Source organism: Pseudonaja textilis, chromosome 1, assembly GCF_049901715.1.
Source record: "Pseudonaja textilis isolate UNSWEBS1 chromosome 1, rPseTex1.2, whole genome shotgun sequence".
NCBI lineage: Eukaryota > Metazoa > Chordata > Lepidosauria > Squamata > Elapidae > Pseudonaja > Pseudonaja textilis.
Window position 1 is genome coordinate 118,332,358 of NC_141990.1, and position 15,544 is coordinate 118,347,901.

General features: G+C 39.4%; 1 protein-coding gene across 3 annotated transcripts in view; it reads right to left on the reverse strand.

The window, feature by feature from the left end:
- The window catches only part of ADGRB3 (adhesion G protein-coupled receptor B3), a 517,279-nt gene extending 509,243 nt beyond the window's left edge, over positions 1-8,036 (reverse strand). For all 3 annotated transcript variants that reach the window (XM_087915807.1, XM_087915799.1, XM_026695170.2), the window contains exons 1-2: positions 7,862-8,036; positions 4,661-5,429 (exon numbers count right to left, since the gene is read on the reverse strand). In XM_087915807.1, coding sequence (XP_087771933.1) covers positions 4,661-5,414 — 754 coding nt within the window. In that variant the 5' untranslated portion in view covers positions 5,415-5,429; positions 7,862-8,036. The remainder of the gene's footprint in view (positions 1-4,660; positions 5,430-7,861) is intronic.
- Positions 8,037-15,544: the final 7,508 nt, after the last annotated feature.

Consider the following 15,544-nt stretch of genomic DNA (forward strand, 5'->3'; position numbering starts at 1 on the left):
TTAGTGAATAAATAAACAGTAGTAGTAGTAACCATTTAAATCTTTTCATAAATAGAATATCTGATCAGAAAAATGAAGAATGAACAATCACCCCTGCAAACCTCCAAAATCTGGAGCTTTGTGGGACCTTCTGGCACAGTTTTCAAAATATACAGCATGATTGCAAAGTGGAATATTACCTATATATATATTCTTTCACAAATCTAATCATATGTCAGTATTATTATTTCTAAGCAAAAGTATCATTTTATGGTTCTCTTATTCTAGTAAAAACTTTATGCAGTAAATGGTATATAATGAATGTTCATGGCATTAAATTTTTTATTACTTATAATATTTAATTTACATATATTGCAATGATATTGATAAACTATTTGAGCATATGAAGCACAGAATTATGAAAATTTGCTTATTTCACTTGTACAATTAAAATGTAATTCTTCCTCAAACTGACCAGTCTAAAAGGCACATACATAATCTTGTTGTGTGGCCTTCACAGTTAAGGAATGATTCCTCTACATACAGTAAAGCTCTCTGGGAGAAATCAAATGCAATTTGCCAAAGTGTGATAGTGATAAGTCTAATCTAAAACACTTTCTATGGAAACACCAAGTCAACTATCTTCTGTGTACAAATACTTAGACTGCCACACACATTATTTTAAAACCTATTTTTCTTTGAAGGAAACTCTACTGCCTTATTCTCAAACATGAAAGCTCATTTATTTACCATGGATATATTATGCAAATATTATGCAATATGCCAAACAGATATCAGATTGTTGATGTGACTTTAGAACGCTTGAAACCACAACATGGAAGGTGCAGTCCTCTAGGTCTGCCTCTACTGGGTGAGATTCCAGGTTCCAGTACATCCTTTTTTCAGTATTTGGGTGTTTTTTACAATCTGGGTAATCATTCAGAACCAGCTCCTTACCAAACCTATGGTCCTTAGCTACAGTCATCCCTATCTTCAAAAAAGGTGACTCCAGCCTGGTTGAAAACTAGACCAATCTCACTGTGTTGTGCCAGGTGCAAAGTTATGGCATCAATCATTAACCAATTCATCACTCTCCACTTAGAGACAAATAACCTACTCTCCAAAAAACAATTTGGTTTCAGGAAAAAATTCTCCTGCAATCTTCAACTCCTACACTGCAAAAACATATGGACTACTCTACTTGACCAGGGTAAAGTTATAGATGCAATTTACATAGACTTCTGCAAAGCCTTTGATTCAGTGGTACATGACAAGGTACTATTAAAACTAAACTATTACGGCATTTCCGGATCCCTTCGTAAGTGGATTACTGCGTTCCTGTCAAACAGGCAACAAATAGTAAATATAGGGAGCACTATATCAAACCCTGCTCCAGTTAACAGCGGTGTTCCCCAAGGCAGCGTTCTAGGACCCACACTCTTTATACTCTATATAAATGACCTTTGCAATCACCTTATAAGCAACTGCGTCCCCTTCGCAGATGACGTAAAACTATTCAAACCCATCGACAATGCTGCTGTCCTTCAAAGTTACCTTGATTATGTGTCTGAATGGTCAAATAATTGGCAACTCCAAATCTCAACCAACAAATGTTCTGCCCTACACATTGCAAAAAAAATCAGTACACCAAATACAAACTAGGTGGATATAACTTCGTTGATGATCCTCACTCTTGGCAAGGACCTTGGTGTACTCATATCAAATGTCCTAAGTGCCAGAGCTCACTGTAACAGCATTGCCAAAAAGGCATTAAGAGTTGTAAATCTAATCTTATGAAGCTTCTCCTCTGGAAATATTGAATTGCTAACTAGAGCATACAAAACTTTTGCTAGACCAATACTCAAATACGGTCAGTCTGGAATCCGCACTGCATATCTGACATTAATACAACTGAGCGAGTCCAGAAGCATTTCACGAGAAGAGTTCTACACTCCTCTGCTCCCAACAGAAAACCCTATATCACCAGGCTTGAGATTTTGGCCTTGGACAACTTTGAACTACGCCGCCTACAGTTGGATTTAAGTATAGTACACAAAATTATCTGCTACAATGTCCTACCAGTCAATGACTACTTCAGCTTCAACCGCAACAAGAGCACACAACAGATACAACCTCAATGTAAACCACTCCAAACTTGATTGCAGAAAGTACGACTTCAGCAAATGAATTGTCCATGCCTGGAATGCACTACCTAACTCTGTTGTTACATCCTCTAACCCCCACTCCTTTAATCTCAAACTATCCACTATTGACTTCACCCTATTCCTAAGAGGTTTGTAAGGAGCGTACATAAGTGCACAATCGTGCCTACCATCCCTGTCCTTTTGTCCCCATTTATTTCTACCCATTTCCTGTATTCTTACTCATGTTTATATTTATACCTATTATCCTGTAAGCGATTGACGAATCAAATAAATAAAATAAATTCTTAAAGCTTCAATTGTGGCTATTTCCAAATAAGACCAATTATGAGCTAAAACCAATCAAAGCAGCATATTAGTCACAATCTCCAACTAACTTATCTATCACAAGCATAATCAGAAAAGTAACTATAAATCCATCCATCCATCCACCCACCTATCTCCAGTCCTGGTAAACAGACAACTGGTCTGCCTGCTACTGCTACTCTATTAAAAAAAGTGATCTTTGGGGAGTGAGGCAGGTAAAAAGACTGCTTTTCCTGTTGCCATCAGGAATGGGTTCCCCAAAACAATTAAAGCCTTCAGATGCCAATATATTCTCACATCTCAGTTTTTGTGCCTTAATTGTCTTAAAAGTTATCTTCAAGCTTCACAATATGGGACATATTTTTTCCTGTTATAAGGGAGATTAATGTGGAATGATATTAAGTACCACCCCTGCTCTTAAAAGGGCTTCCAAGGGGTGTTTAAAGAAAAATAAATGAATACTTTAAAATCACATTCTAGTCTCCCCCACCCCGCTGACTATATAAAATATTGATCTTTTTCTCATTGATAAAATTGACTCTGTGAACCCATTTTGTTCAGCTCCACCCATTATTTGAAGCCATCAACCTGCATTGTCCTTTAGCTTGACCATAACCAAGTTACTCTCTCCCTGTGCCCAACCTGACAAGTATCTTTGGCACCTCTGCAGTATGAGCAGCTTCACTTTTTTTTCCTCCCACACCACTCAGCCTTGGCTGCCCTTAAAGAAAATCCTCACAGAACAACGTGTCAATTTTGCATTCCTTTACAAAGGCAACTTCTATTACAGAGACCAGTAGCTTGGCTCTGCTTCCCCACAGACAGAGAGCTTTGTGACCATGTAGAAACCAGGGGAAAGGAAAACATTTTCTGCATGAAAATGCAACCTTCTTTAGCACAGGGAGCTAGGAGGGCTGGATAAGGAATTGTTTTTATTTTTCCTCTTTCCTTGGTTCCAGGCACCCATGTATTCTTTTACCCCCCCAAATAATTTTCTCATTTATTCAATAAATCTATATTCATAATCCCATGTACTCGGTCATTTAGAATGGTAACGTTATTGAAATCACTTATCTCTGCACTTATTTCCACATTTAAGTGCTTCCACTGGACATCCCTAACATTTCATTCTTTCATTTTTCTGAGAAATTGCCCAGATCTTCTTCTTTGTACCTGTTCATAAGGAGCCAGGAGGGCATGTCAGAGGAGAAAGGTGATTGAATGAATTTTGATATGGACAGCATCTAGAAAGCTGCATTATTATTATTATTATTATTATTATTATTATTATTATTATTATTATTATTATTATTGTTGTTGTTGTTGTTGTTGTTGTTGTCGTCGTCATCATCATCCCCAAAGCTTCCACCATCCACTTTATTAAACAAGTAGGCTATGATCTAAGTTATAGAAGACAGTCTGCCATATACTTTGCCATATTGAAAACACAACGTTTCTTCTGGAACTTTTCCTGTCTGGGCTAGGAGCAAACGAGCTTCCGGTTTTACACACTAGAGAAGTTAAATAAGGTTCAATGTGGTTGCTAGCCAAGATAACCTAGGATTACCTGATATTTACACAGTACCATTAAAGGCCCTTAATAGATGCTCCCTAATGTCAGTGTACAAGGGAGGTTTCAGAAGTCATCCTCTTTTAACACATTTTGCACACTTAATCTTAGGTCAATGATGGCTAACAAATTGGGAATCAAGGTTACCCATTCCCTTAACTTCTGAGATTCTAGTCTATTTGGATTTTTTTTTTAAACTTTCAATAGTATTTATTATTCAGTTTGGCCACATGCATTTCAAAATACCTTCCCTGCAAAGCCACAGCAAAAGTCGCAGGTGAATAACCATGTGCAGAAAGACTCTTGCAATAAGAAAGAGAGAAAAGTAACTTGATAACCAACCTATCAGCAGCATAGTTCTATGTTTACTGGAGAATAAAATCATAAGTCCTAATTTAAGGAATAAGAAGGAAAAGCCTTAGCTAGATTGTTTTTTTTTTAAGAATATTTATATATTACATTAAATGAACAAAATTAGATCCTCCCTCTTGGAAGGAATCCAGAGAATGACCAATTGCAGACCTTCAGGAATCCTTTTATGCAGCAACTGGTGTGGAGTGCAACTCAGTTTGACTTATAGATCATTTAAATTTATTACACAAAGGGGCAGTAGGACAATGGAACCCTTTTGAAGAGCACCTACCTTCCTTTGGTGGCCGCTTGGCTTCTCGTGTGAGATTGCAGACCTGGGTGGTCTGCAGTTCCTGGGTGAGACAGCCTTCTGTTTGCTCATTCAGGGGCAATACGACATTATTGAGCAACACCATGGAATGGTCATTTCCCCCTTCTTCTCCTAAATGCTGAGGGCAGGTGCATTTTGTATACATGATCCCACAGGACTCGGTTCTCCCATTCTCAGATTTCAAGCAGCTCTCCAGCCAAGTGCATAATACATGGCAACCAAACTGGCTTGGGCTCACCTTGTTCAAAACCAAAAATTCAAAGAAAGACTTTTTATCATCTTCCTTTTTGTATAATCCTATGAAATCAAAAGGGTAGACCCGACGTATCTGAATGAAATTCTTATCATATTGCAGAAATACAAAAGCATTTTTGGAATCACACAGCGGCATTATAGAATGATTATTCTTTAAGAGATCCTTAATTTTTTCATGAGAAAAATGATCAAATTGATAAGCCAGCAAGGAAAAATTAGAGCAAGTAAAGTCCTTTTTGGAAAATTTCAGGTAAATACTATATTTGGTTGGATCTGGGTTTTCCAGCGTCCATGTGCAGTTGGTAAAGTTTTTGGGAAACATTTCACTCAGAGAATACGATCCATAAATGACCCCCTTCACCAGCGTTGAACACCAGAAGTCTTGGGCAGCATTAAATCCAAACATAACCAGGAGATAGGTGGAAAATATATAAATCAGCAAATTACGAACAGCCTTCATCCTATGTCATTTGGCCTGCAGAAGAGGAGAGGAAATCAAGAATGCAGGTCAAATGCTTTATGAAATTCAAATGTCTTCTAAAATTGCAGCCAGCTATTTTCAGGATTCCATTTAGAATATATATGTAATTTCCCCCTTAAAAATAGTTTTAAATATGTTATTTTAATTCAAGAAATTGTTGGATTCTGTGTGAATAGTGCCACCATGCGGTCAATTTGGCTGACTAATTTGCTTTTCCAGATTTTTAAAAGTAATGTTTGTTATACTATTATCACAAATGTGTCTTTTTGTTTTGCACATGTTCAGGTTGATTATTTTTATGACAAATTTTATCAGACAGGTTACAATAGAAATTATTTTTATATAGCTCTACTATACAATATTTTCATGGAATAAGGAGAAAAATTGGGACCAACTATTGTTATTCAGCATCTTTTCTACTGTTATTGTCACTTTGAACAATTATGAATCACTGTCATAATTTTAAAAATGCACAATTTTTCCTATACTTGGGCATTATCTTCTATATGGTTGTCACTAGAATAGTAGATTAAGTATATTACTATTTTTAAAAAATATGAATAAATCACTTAATTCTGGGAAAAACTTTCTTCCATCTATCAGTAGGAGCAAGTTACAGTATTTTAAACACTGAAATGTCTCTGAAATTCACTCCATGTGGTGTGAATTCCAAAGGAGTGAATTTCCAATAGAAATTAAAGGGGCTACTTGCTTTCTTGAGATACAACTTCCCACTTAAATAAACCCATGTCAATGTTTTTTTTCAAATATGTGTGTTGGGTAATAGTGCCATCTCTACTCCTATCAATTCTGGAAATAGTATATGTATTTTAATCTTCACAGTAGCTGTAATTTCTATGTATCTCTTTCGAAAGGAAGTGAATTGCAAATATATTTACTTACAGAACATTTAAGAGAAACCATGTGCGACAGAAGATATTTCCAGCAGTCATATTTGTGAAGTTGCTTATTTCTTTAGTTAATGGTGACCAGTTCTCTGTGAGGTCAAGTTAATATTTTTAAATGAATTAGTTAACACTTTTTCTATTATTTATGTAGAGACAAGAGTTAATGAATGTTTTATATTAATTCCTCTTATTCTTTCCAGCTTTTTTTATCTCCACTCTGAATGACCAGGCAGGCATCTCCCTTCCCCAATTGCGTAATGCTGAACAAATCAAGAGATTTTGAGCTTCCCAGATTATAAACCACAAGCTCTAAACACGAACAGGAGGAAAGCAAATGGCTTAATTTTCTTTAAATCTGTAGGTTACTGAAGAAAAATAATAGGGTAGGGAGCAGTGTGCATTGTGGAAAAATAAGCTTCCCCAAGAAATGACAAACTCTTTCCTCTTTGCTGAACATTATAAGCAACAAATGGCTTCTTTGCAAAATGAGGCTGAAAGGATGAGAAGGAGCAAGGATGAGAAGGAGTTTGCTTATGAGCAAATCCTGGATATGATACCTCTACTCTGCAAATGTTGCTGGAGCACTTTGTGAGCACTGCAGCCCTGTTATTTTTTTGCAAAGGTTTCGGCACTGAAAGACAATGTGGGATTAAAAGCATAACTTTGGGAATTCCATTAGTAAAGGACTTCTATTTCAGAATGTGCAGTAAGTGTGTTGGCCTTATTTAGACATTTTATAAAAAAAATCTGAGGAACCGCAGGAAGAGACCTCAGGAAAACGGTTTCTTAAAAACGGCCAGAGCTTCCACTGGCTGGTTTGTGTTCTGTTAAAGATATCATTGGATATCATTTTGGCTTTCCTGTTTGATCAGGAAAAAGACAATTCTCCATCACTTACACAGGGGCAATCTTTTAAATATACCAAATACAGCAGAACATAATATTTGGGGAAACGATGCAGCAAATGCCAGTCATTTCAGAAGCAAGAGTTTCATATGATTCATACCATGAAATGGGGAAAGAGAAAAGTGTTTAAAAAACGCCTGATTCTGGTGGACCTAAGATCCATGGGAACTCGGTTTCTTCCACTGCTTCTCTCTCTCTCTCTTGCCCCCACCCCAGGTGATACTAGTTTAATCAAACCTAGACGGCGCCATCACTCCACAGATTGGCTCCACCAAGACCTCCCTGAAACTTCCCATTAACCTAAGCAGTCTCCTTCTTCCTCTTCTTTCTTGGTGAAATCACCATGTCCGTTCACAGACCTTTCCACGGAGGCAAGATTCCTCTCGCAGCTGGGCTATCAATCCCGATTACTTGTCCACATGCCAAGGAGAGTTTTCTAACTTTTGATAGCCGGGATGAAGAGGTTTTTGCAGGTTAAGGTTTGCGTGTCAAGTCCGATTACCTCACCTCGCCTTGCTTCCCAAGCAAAAAGGCAAGCTAAGCTTCCCACCCCACCCCACCCCCTTAGCCTAACTGCCCCTACCAATTCCCATTTTCCCGCACGACCCTTACCTTCCACTCCGAAAGCAGGCAGCTATGTCTCTAAGAAGATCCTAGCACCACATGTCCCAAAAAGAGGCACGGAGACATTCCCCTTCTGGCGGAAGCATCGTTGCCCATTTTCCTCAGCTGGCATTCAAAATCAAAAGCAGAAGAGAGAGGTGGGGGCGGGATAAAAATTAAAATGCTGGGGTGTGTTTTTTGGGGGGAAGGGGGAGGGGAAAGGGGGTTTTAGAGGCACTCGGTTTCGGCCAAAGCGTTTCTTCCAGATCTATAAAATCGAACCAAAGCTAAAGTGGGGAGGGGAATCCCAAATCGGATTAAGATGGGGGACGGACACTGCAGAGGGGAAAAAGGGAGAGGGATAAAACGGACTTGGTTGTTGTTGTTGTTTGAAACAGCAGATCACTTGTTTTGTTTTACTTGAAAACAGTCTAAAACCCTACAGCGGAGAAACCAGGCGAAAGGGGCGAACCAGAAGGCAAACTCCAAAGAGATCCACCTGCCCTACTGCAGATTTGTTGGCGGGCTTTGGCTCTTGGCTGTGGTAAGACCGTTTACTCCCTTTCCTCTCTTCGCCTCCCTTCTCTCCTCTTCTTTTTCTTCTTCCTCCTCCTCCGGCTCTCAAATACCTGAGCGAAGAGCCGCGACTGAGGAATTGGGGGAAATGAATCTCTCGCCCGCTCTTTCTTTCTTTCTTTCTTTCTTTCTCCTTGGCCAAGGATGGCGAATAGCTGTTTCCAAGGGAAGAAGCAGGACTCCGTCGAAAGAAGAGAGAGTGACGAAGGTCTGGATGAAGCGCGGGAAGAGAGAGAGAGAGAGAGAAAGAAAGAGAGAGAGAGTGTGTTACTGTATCTCTATGCGTGCGAGTGAGTGCATGCGTGCCCGACTTTGTATGTGAGTGCGTGAGTGTGAGTGTGTGTGTGTGTGTGCTCGCGTGCCTGAGAGAAAATAGAACTGATGGGAATGTGTGAGTGCGCTTTAGCGTGCGCCCTGGCGCTCGGCTTCCTCTCCAATGGCTCTTCGTGTGTGCGTGCGTGTGTGTGTGTGTGTGTGTCCGTGTCTGGATCTGTGTGTGTAGTGTGTGTGCGTGTGCGTGTGTGTGTGTGTGTGTGTATATGCGTCCCAATGGAATGAGTGAACCCCGCGCTCTCCGGAACGCGGGCGCGCCTTTGCGCGCTCCCCAGGAATCTTTGCCAAACCTCCCGCCTCTCCCCGTTACAGAAGCCGGGCTTTAAGCGCAACACCCGCCCTCCGCCTCCCCGTTCCCGCGCTCTCTCTTCGGGGGCTTCTCCCCCGCGCCTTTCGCCCAGGCGCGCGCGCAGGAAAGAAGTGTGTGAGTGTGTGTGAGTGTGTATGGGGGGGGGGGGTGTCTGCTCTCGCGCGCGCCTCGTGCGAGCGCTTGAGGTAAAGCTTCTGCCTCTCAGGCTCCGGCAAGTGGAGCTCGCCGCGGTGCGATTTTACACGTCACAGTTACTCAACCCTCTGCACGTTTTCCTTCCCTCCTTCCCCACAGCAAGCCGCTCGTTCTCTCTCTCTCTTTTCCCCCCCCGTTCTGCGTCGGGGAGGTTTTTCCAGAGTCAGTTCCCACACCGTTGTGTGGCCGGGTGCGAGCGAACCTCAGAGGCTGGGCAAGAGAAGGGGAGAGAGCGCGCGCGGTGGGTGAATGGTGGTGGGGTGGGGTGTGGGGGAGTAGACGAGACGAGGAGTGAGGCAGCGCTGGCGTCGATCTTTTCTCCCCACCTTCCCTTCTTCCTCAAACCAGCTCCCCGCCAAAAAAAAAATAAGAGGGGCGAAAAACAAATCCTCCCGCCTTTGGTCTTGGCTGTTTTGAGTACAGCCCTCTGTCGCAGCCCCGAGAGCGATCGGTTCGCCACCGCGAAGCAGGTTTCAGTGATCTGACGCTCCGTGGACAAAACAAAACAAAAAAAAAACCATCACAGGTCTCCGCTTTTAAAGTGCCGCCTTTCCACAAACGGGAACAATGGCCATTTTTTCCGCCTGGGCTGTAAATTAAACACTTTGTTCTTTGCCCCAATTCTAGGGCTTAGAATCGAGGTTTTTCCCTTCTCACGGCCGAAGAGAGAGATGCGATCAGCCTGCAACAAGCAAGCGCTTCTGGACTCCAGCGATTCCGGCTTCCTCTCCTCTTTTTAGCCTCTCTTTTTCTTTCCCTTACATTTAACGTCTGCGGGAAGGCAGAGAGGGACGGGGAAGGGACCGGGTATTTTATTTCTTTATTTGTCGCACTGGTTTTATCAGTTTGTTCGCGGCGATAGGAACTCGCCTGCTTTCGTCTCTTTGCCGCGATGGGGGAATGCCTGGTGGCGTAAAAGATGTAGCCAGATGTTCGATTTGTCTGGCTGCTTTTTTTTTAAACATCTACTATTCTTCCCCCCCCCCCCGCCCCACTGGGATATTTTAACACCAATGACAGAAAACTGAATGGCCATTTGAAAGTAAGATTAGCGGAATAATTCTTGAAAGCAAGAGGGACGCAGCTGAATGACAATAGGCACAAACGGACTTACTTTCTTTTTTAAAAAAATCAGAACTGCACTGCAGAAGAAAGGGAAGGCAGGTCAGCCGTGTTATTGAACCTTGAGATTTGTTGATTGAATTCAAGGAACCCAGGAGAGTGCCAAATTTCTCTCTCTCTCTCTCTCTCTCTCTCTCTCTCTCTCTCTCTCTCCCACACACACACATGCATAACCAGAAAAGTGGAAAACTTCAAAGAATAAATACCAAGGACTGCACTAAGGCTGGGTATGATGTAGTTGGAAGAATGTGATGGGGATATCAAGAATGCAGTGTCCATATCAAAATTCTATGATCTGAAATGGAGCCCCTTGAAAGGTAAAATAGGCTGTCAATGAGTAAGTCTGAGAGGAATGGCAAATGAATGATGAAAACACTTGATAGTAAGCAGGGATCTTGTCCAGAATGGAGAGTCAATGTATGACAAAGTAACAAGCTAGGAGGAAAAAAATGGGCAGTAATTAGACAGTGATATAATAGTATTTAGATTTAGATAGGAGTTGTTTCCCAATGTGACACAACAAAATGGATATTCCAAATGGGAGATGACAATAGGCATAGTTTGTGGCCATGAGACACCTGGGAATGACAGAGCATTGATAATGGGATGACAGTCACCATGGAGGTTTAATGAGTTCTGGGCCTAGAGCCTAGTACAGTGTTATGATTGCTGAGCAAAATGGCGGAAGAATAAGGCTTAATGACAAATAGCAGGTATGGAATTAATCCAATTCCTCAGAGGCAGCTCTAGGAAAAGAGTGAATGACTCCAAGCAGTAGACTAAGGAGAGTTGAAAGAGAAAGTGGAGATTACTGACAGCACCAAATGACAAAAGGGAGAGAATGCACTGAATGTCAAGGAATCCCTTGGAATCAAAAGCTGGGAAGAGGTGGGTTGATATTAACAAAATAATAGCAATTGGAAGTAAGAATTGGGATGCTTGGTAGGATGGAGATCACTGAACATATGTCACTTAGGTTGGCCCCAGGGCTTTGAGAAGAAATTTAGGAATTGGAGGGATTGATTAAAATGCCTGAGGAACAAATTAATGGGACAACCTTATAAATGCATCATGGAGTTAAAGGGGTTTTCTTCTAAATAAATGTTACTGGGAATGAATGAAATACTATGGGGTGCTAAAAAAAAATCATTTTAATGACTAATGGGAAATGTAAGTCTTTTAGAAAGCATTGGTGTCAAGGACATGATAGAATAAAAAAATGAACTATAAGGAATTGATAGAATTATTCAATGGGTTTATAAAGACATGACAAAGTAATAAAAATACCTTGGACATAAATTGGTAGACTGATGAGAATATAACATTTGACAGAAAAGATAGATCTTACTGGGAGAGACAAAATTAAACTCATGGAAAGTGTGCATATGTGTGTGAGAGAAGGTAGAATTGATGGATATTTTGTAAAAAGAAATGCATAAGGAAATTGTATATGTCCTCTGGAGCTTCAAAAGGCATAAATAAGCCATTATGATTATCACTGATTTCCTGATAATCAATGCAGATTTCATGAAAGATGAAAGACAAGTCCTTCCTCCCTTGGTACTTCTCAGATACACTGGGACAATTCTAAGAATTTCCTTCATGTGTTCCAATTAAAGTTATTTCAACACCTCTAATGGGAGGTACGGTGTAAAGTCATATAAAAGAAATGCAGTCTGAACACACTAACACAGATTGGTGAACAAAAGTTAATGCACAAGTCAGCGTTAGTACTATCTTGCATAAATGGTGCAACATTTGCTCTTGTTCATCTGACAAAAAATCTGTAATACTAACAAAACTTCTAAACATAACAATCTATAGAATACAGAAGAACATGAAAATAGAGGGAAAATACCTGATTTGCAAAATTACAAATTATTAAAGTATTAGAATTTATTAATTTTAATGAGTATCTTTGCTTTCCTTCAGAATTTCAGGACATATCATAATATTCTCCTTAACATGTTGTCATCATAACAATTCAATGAGATATGTTGGCCAAGAGATAGTGATTGGTTCATGTGCTTCCCTCTAAATTTGTATCATTTTATTCAAGAATCTGTTTGTTGTTGTGTAAACAAATGCACTTTATAAAGAAATAAAGAGTGTGTCATAAACCCCTGATTGTTTTTTTTTTCCATTATTTTTTCCATAAGGCATTTTTTCTTTGGGAGCAAAAAGTGACTAATTTTTTATGAAAAGATAATTCATGCTATTTTGTGCAAATTGATTCATAATGCCAATCCAGAATTTAACTGAATAGGTTAAAGCTTAGTCTTAATTGTGAATCAAGGGTCTGCATCATTCCATTGTATTCCATGTTTGACTTTCCACCTTGCAGAGCCTTGCAGAGCATTTTTCTATCTAGACCACTAGGATAGGACAATTGGGTTCTTTTAAATCAGGGGTCCCCAACCCCATGGCCATGGCCCATTAGCAGGCTGTGAGCTGTTCAAAATCGGCCCACCCAAAGTAGCAGGTGAGTGCATGTGCATCTTCCCTGAGCAGTGGGTGAGCCTGTAAACACATGCACCATTTGCCTGTACTTTCCTGCCACTCATGCAGAACCATCCCCTCCCTCCCCCCAATTTGCAAAGGCAGAAAGGTTGGGGAACTCTGTTTTAAGGCTGAATTTAAGCAATGGAAGAAAACAATATAGGCAGGAGTGAAGGAAGGAAAGTAATAACTGTCAGCATGGACATACTAGATTTCTAATATGTCCCCTAGTTGTTCCACTTTTTTCTTCTTTCTTGTTATTTCTCCATTAGCTGCCATGAGTTGAAATGTTCATCAGTAACTTAGAATAAGAGTTGTTTTGTTGCTTGTTACTTGTTCACTTTGCTAAATTTTACACATAACCTAATATTTAAAGGGGGCTTTGCTAAATCTAGGAGTGTAACCACTTTAAATTTAATTGGCTGGCTACAGGATGCACTTTATTTGGTGTGGGGGGAGAGAAAATATCAGGAAAAGCTACATTAATATACTGCAGAATGTACAAGCCAATTATTTTAAAAACCATGGGATTCTATTATATATTATCTATTATATGTTTTTAAAGATATTGTTGCAGTTACACACACTGAGTAATTACTTTTCACATAGGGTACCAAAGAGGATAATATTTTCACTGTTCCTCAGTAGTTATAATTTTGAAGATGTAACAGTTGTAGACTGTATTTGCTGATAAGTGAACAATGGGATTTTCTCACTAGGAATTTCATTGATGAACAGATTCCATTCAAAGTGTTACTTATGTGTAACATATAATTTATTGTACATATATTTTGCAGAGTCACATTCACTATATCTCTGATCAGTTGCCACAAAATTCTTTGTCTTTAGAATTATCTTGTTTCCCCCAAAATTATTAAAACAATACACCATTATTGGCAATATTTAGGTTGTCCAATGCAAATACTTGAGGACATTTGCATTGCCTGATTGCATAGCAGTAGAATAACTGTAGGATGCATTTCTTAATTTGCTATCATCATCACATTTGTACTGCACTTTTCCACCAAAATTGAAGAGAAAGGGTATTTGATCTTCACAATAGAGGTTGGCCTGAGAAGTAATCACTATTTCCAAATAATATTTTATCTCCATAATTGAAGTGGACTAAAACTGGGATGAAAGTGCACCATCAAAGCTGTTATTAGATCACATGAGTAACCTATATGGGTTTAATGATGAAGTTATAAGACTGGGAGTGTAAGGTTTACCTTAACCATGGAAACTCATTGGGGGACTTTTGATCAATCACTCTTTCTTTCAGCCCAACTTATCTCACAGAGATAAGGGGAAAAATAGCAGGATAGAGCATTATGTATGGCACTTTGTCATCCTGGTAAAAAAAAAAGTCAGGGTATCTTCAAATGCATGACTATTGATGTATCAACAAAACAATTAATAATGTCTTCCTCAGCCATCATAACTTACTCCGACACCATGGTACAGTTGATGATATCACATTAGTTTTTATTTAAAACACCATCAGACACCCTGCTTTGATTAGGGGTACTTCGGCATTGCTTTTATTTTACATGGATGGACAGCTTCTCCACCTATCCTTTCACTGCAACTTTTTAAGAACTGCTGGGAAAATAAATGCACTGTATATATAGTGAAATCTTAGATAAAGTAACACACAGATGAATGCCTCTTTGAATGCTGAACAAGAAATAATAGTCCTGAGATAAATACTTTACATGATAGATGTTCCAAAGAGTATGTAGAAAAAGAAACCTTAATAGTAAACTATGAAAAATGAAAACATCCAAATATTTTATATATGCTTCATTTTAGTAACTCTTTCATGGCTGTTATGTTAAAAAATGTAGGCGCTTCACATTAGCTTCTTTCACCTTTTTTGAATGTAATGATAGCTAAGTAGCCTTATACATAGTTTGAATCAATTACAATGTTTCTTAGTAATCTGCTACCGGTTTGTGACAGGTTAATTTGCCACAATTTTAAATTAATTACCGGGTCTTTTTTTTTTCATTCTAGGTAAATTTTGTATCAGTGAAATATGATAAGTTGCATCTGAAATGACCTATTTAATTCAGCCTACAAACCAGTAACAACCTAGAGCCGTCCTTCGCAATTGCAGCTCCTGGCAATATATAAAAACTATATTACAACCTTGTAACTTTCATTAAGAGGTTGGCTTTGAAAGCTTCTCTGCATTTCCAAGGGGCTCTTCAGCAGAAATCAATTAATGATTAATGATTAAATGGCAGAGCCTGATGATGATGATAATGATGATGGGAATCTGCAACAAAATGTCATAACATCTCTAGCATATTATGAGCTATAAGGAGATCAAGCAGGGCATTTTCTCTCTTGCCATGAATTTTCGGTTTTCTTCTCCCACTGACATTTCGTGATGGTTATGTGGAACGACCTTGGCAGATTGGAGAAAGAGCTACAGCTAGGGGAATAGTCAGATAAGAGGCTTTTAGCCTGCAGCAGGAATGAGGGTGTGAGAAACATCTCAGAAGGGACCCTCCCTATTTTCCTGGGCTGCAAAGGTGAAGGAGAAATGTATTTTCAGACCTGTAAGATTCTATTAATGTAACTTTATAATAAAGTAAAATTAGTTCATCGGGGTGTGCTTCCTGTCTGTCTGTCTACCTCACAAGGCTGTC